The sequence below is a fragment of the Limulus polyphemus genome, unplaced genomic scaffold (genome assembly GCF_000517525.1).
Source record: "Limulus polyphemus unplaced genomic scaffold, Limulus_polyphemus-2.1.2 Scaffold2420, whole genome shotgun sequence".
In the NCBI taxonomy this organism is placed as follows: domain Eukaryota; kingdom Metazoa; phylum Arthropoda; class Merostomata; order Xiphosura; family Limulidae; genus Limulus; species Limulus polyphemus.
In genome coordinates, this window is record NW_013668030.1 from 86,417 (window position 1) to 90,523 (window position 4,107).

Genomic DNA, 4,107 nt, shown 5'->3' on the forward strand with positions numbered 1-4,107 from the left:
GTTTGTGCTAGGTTTATGGATGCTAAAGTAATTTAGGTGTTTGATTGTTTGTGCAGGTTTATGGATGCTAAAGTAATTTAGGTATGTTTGATTGTTTGTGCTAGGTTTATTAATGTTAAAGTAATTTAGGTAGTATTTGACTGTTTGTGCTAGGTTTATGGATGCTAAAGTAATTTAGGTGTTTGATTGTTTGTGCTAGGTTTATTAATGTTAAAGTAATTCATATATTTGACTGTTTGTGCTAGGTTTATGGATGCTTATTTTCTTGAGGATGAAACTATACCAGATGGAACCCACTTGCAACCTGGGACCAAATTTACAAAACGATGGAGAGTACAGAATACTGGAACAAAACCTTGGACTGCTGACACAGTGGTAAGAGTATATGATTTACTCTTGATAACGAAGTAATCATTGTTTTAGTGTTATTCTCAGCATGAAAAATTTCCTTGTTCGAAATAATGATAACACCAAATAATGACAGTAAATAAACTTGTATAGAAATGTGAGCTACGACTAACATGACATTTTTGGTAACATACTTGCATAGAGATCATAACACTGCACTAATTATTATTATTTTGTTATTCAGAACAGTTCTTTCATTGTTAATTTATATATATATATATGTATAATTACAGCCTTCTTTGTGACAGAAGTTCTTGAACTTTAACCCTTGGTGCATGGCTGAGGGCTAAATTGTACGTACCATTCAACATGGTATTATGTATTTGATGTTAGAATTAACAACTTTTTATTTTACCCTACATTGCTAATTTAGTGACAGTTCATGGTAGAGGAAAGTAAATACCAGGTACAGTATACAGGGATACTGAAAAAAAATGTAGATATGTGTTTTTGGGCTTCTAGACACAAACTGTACAATGGACAAAAGTGTTTTTATTTTTCACTTGAACATCACCTAGCACTCCAACTTCTCAGAGTCTGAGTCAGGCAGACATCGTCAATTCGCAGATGTATATTGAGTACAAATACATTTGTAACATCTTTTCTTTTTATTTTGTGTGTACAACAGACTTGTATATTTTACTTAAAGCTCACCATATGTCAAGTAGATATGTGTAAATTTGGAATTATAATCAACATCCTTTCTATAAAATTGGATTGGTGACTTTAAAATGTTGTTTTTGCAGAACTCTGAAAATAAGCTAACGATTTATGAAATGGAAATATAGTTCTGTTAATTTTATAGTATATATATATACAGAAGTTCTCTTCAGTTTTTGTTGATTTTGGAATAAAATTTGTTCAAATTTCATTCATGAATCCCCAACTAAGTATTATCTCTGTTTTTATATTTCACAACATTATTATTAATGCTTATAAAAAGGCCATCCAATAGCCTTACAACATTATTATTAATGCTTATAAAAGGCCATCCAATAGCCTTACAACATTATTATTAATGCTTATAAAAAGGCCATCCAATAGCTTTATCTATGTAATAATAATAATGAAGAGTTCTGTAATCGATGTGACAATCAACATTTGCATAAAATTTGTTGTATCTGTTGCAAGTGTGAACTGTAATTGTATTTGTATATCACTAGTGTTAAAACTTTAATACTTTGAATTGTTTTCGATACAAACAAGCTGGTGTGAAACTTGTTTTAAAATACTGAGCAGGACTGTAATATCTCTTCAAACCATTTTAAATACACTATTTTCTTTACCATCACTAGGTGAGGGTATCCATTAAGGAAGCAAAAAGTGTATAAAGAACAATGTTATATAATGGTTCCCTTTTTATTTCGTTATTAAATCTCTAATGATGTCATCAGATGTTAATTGCGTACCCTGCTTTATGAAAGTTAATAATCAAATGATTTAACTGATTAAGTACTTGTGTCTTTAAATTAAAAGTCAAAAGTCTGTAAAAAGGTGAATATGGATTTTCCTTTATCCCCTTTCTCAAGCAAAAATTTAAAATAGCCCATATACACCTTCAGACAGTTTCCAGTTACCATACAAAAAATGATGGTAATCAAGCCAACCAATTCTGAGTGATGGATGCTGACACATACCCATAATTATAGTAAGTTTAATATTTTACATAGAAAGCTTATTCATAAAAAGAATAATTTCAGTGTTTTATCAATTCAAAGCTAGTCTGTTGCTTTTAGGCTGAGTCGTTTTGAGATCAAGGCCAAATAAGTAAATTTTTTTAGTTTTACAGGTTCACATCTTTCATTAAATGGTACTTCTGCAAAATATCTTTTAAAACAAATCCACATATCAAGTGAATAACTTTGAAGTATGTAACATGTGTGCATCTTTTGTTTGGAAAAGTAGTTCCAATTATACACACCAGGAGGCACTAAAAACGTTATCAGTACTTCTGTGAAACTAAAGTGAAAAGAGAATGAATAGTTGTTGTTAATCATTAATAAAAGTTCTGCAGTATTTTGATGTTTATTAGAAGCTGGCTTATTGTGCCAAATCAGGAGAGTCTCCTTTATTGTTAGCAGTGTTTCATTCTCTGCATTTATTATAATCTTGAACTAGTTTTCTAGATGCCGTCACAGTAAAGTTTGCTTGAACATATTGTATAATACTTGAATTGTTTTAGATTAATCTTATTATTATGGAACCAGTATAAATGCCCTTGCATGTTGGCAGGGCTGGATTAAGGTTTAGTAGGGCCCTAGGCCCAGGTAATGTTTGGGGCCCCCCATCATACTCTATAAAATCATATAAATACATAAACAAAATGACAAATTTTATTATTATATAATAAAAAACTTGAAACTTGATCCAGTACAGAAAATTTTATTATAAGAGGATACGATATAGTATCTTAGCTGTTAAAATGTCAAGAGAAACATAGCCATAAACATAGTGCAACACTAACTGAAATTCCCAGAGTTTTGCCAGATACACTAAGACTCACGATACGATATTGAGAGAAGAGTTCTTGAGAATAAAGATGATAATAATAACTCACTTTTGCCACTGTTCTGCTAGGTTTACGAACCATAAGATGAGCAGTATATATATAAAATAATTTTTAGTCATTTCTAACATCTTATTTTCTGCCTTAATTTCTTTGTTTTTTAAAAAATCACTAATTATTTGAACAAACCAGTACCAAGATCCTTGACTTATCATATACTATACTGACTGTAGCTGAAGTACTGTTGGGGAACAATGGGATTGGTTCCATCTGGTACTAAGGTAAGTGTACCCCCATTGGAAGCAGGAGAGGAAGGAACATTAGCTGTCCAGTTCACTGCTCCATTAGAACCAGGACACTATCAGAGCCATTGGAGACTCTACCATCATGGTCGAGGTTTCGGTCACAGAATGTGGTGTAATATTGAAGTAGACCAGCCAATTGATCTGGAACTCCCACAGAAAGAGGTGTGTCTTTACCTATTGTACTTTGAAAAAAAGATAATAAACATTTATTCTTATATAAAAATTACAAAATATTGATGTTAGAAAAGATTCCTTTATGTTTATTTTAATGTTCAGTTTAATATAACAGAAAATACGCCTTCTCTCCTTTGCACAAGTGCAAGTATTTTCGTTTATTTAGAAGCAAAAAATTCTTTAGAACATTTAAGTAATAACTAGTAGAGAGCAAAATTCAAGGTTTCGTAAATTCCCATAGGATTGTATTCCTAAATTCCCAGAATCTTTCAGTGGCCTAGTGGTAAGATTGCAGGCTCATGATGTTGAGGAACTCACTTGAAGTAAACCATGGTAGAGATGGCTGATATGGGTATTAAAAGAAATTTTTATATAAAATTACAGATTTACAAAACTACAAATTGGGTTTCAATATCCATGGTGGGCAGATCACAAGATACCCCATTGTGTAACTTTGTGCTTAATAACAAACAAACAATATACTGATATTCTCTTCACCTTTGTGTGAAACAAAAAAAAAGTCTATATAATTCTGTAATTTTTATTCATCTTTCAGTTGCCATAAAATATATAGTTGTTTAAACATTTGTTTAACAACAAGTAAAAGCTTGGAATGATCTATTCTTTCATTGGGGTGTGTGTCTGTGAGCCAGACTAGTTTTGGATAATTCCACTCCTCATCAGTGACCCCGATATAGTGTTAGCAGTTAACAC

General features: G+C 31.5%; 1 protein-coding gene across 3 annotated transcripts in view; it reads left to right on the top strand.

Moving 5' to 3' along the window:
• LOC106466910 (next to BRCA1 gene 1 protein-like) overlaps nucleotides 1-4,107 on the top strand; it is a 40,245-nt gene that overhangs the window by 22,744 nt on the left and 13,394 nt on the right. For all 3 annotated transcript variants that reach the window (XM_013927216.2, XM_013927218.2, XM_022394987.1), the window contains exons 11-12: nucleotides 246-375; nucleotides 3,148-3,381. In XM_013927216.2, coding sequence (XP_013782670.1) covers nucleotides 246-375; nucleotides 3,148-3,381 — 364 coding nt within the window. The remainder of the gene's footprint in view (nucleotides 1-245; nucleotides 376-3,147; nucleotides 3,382-4,107) is intronic.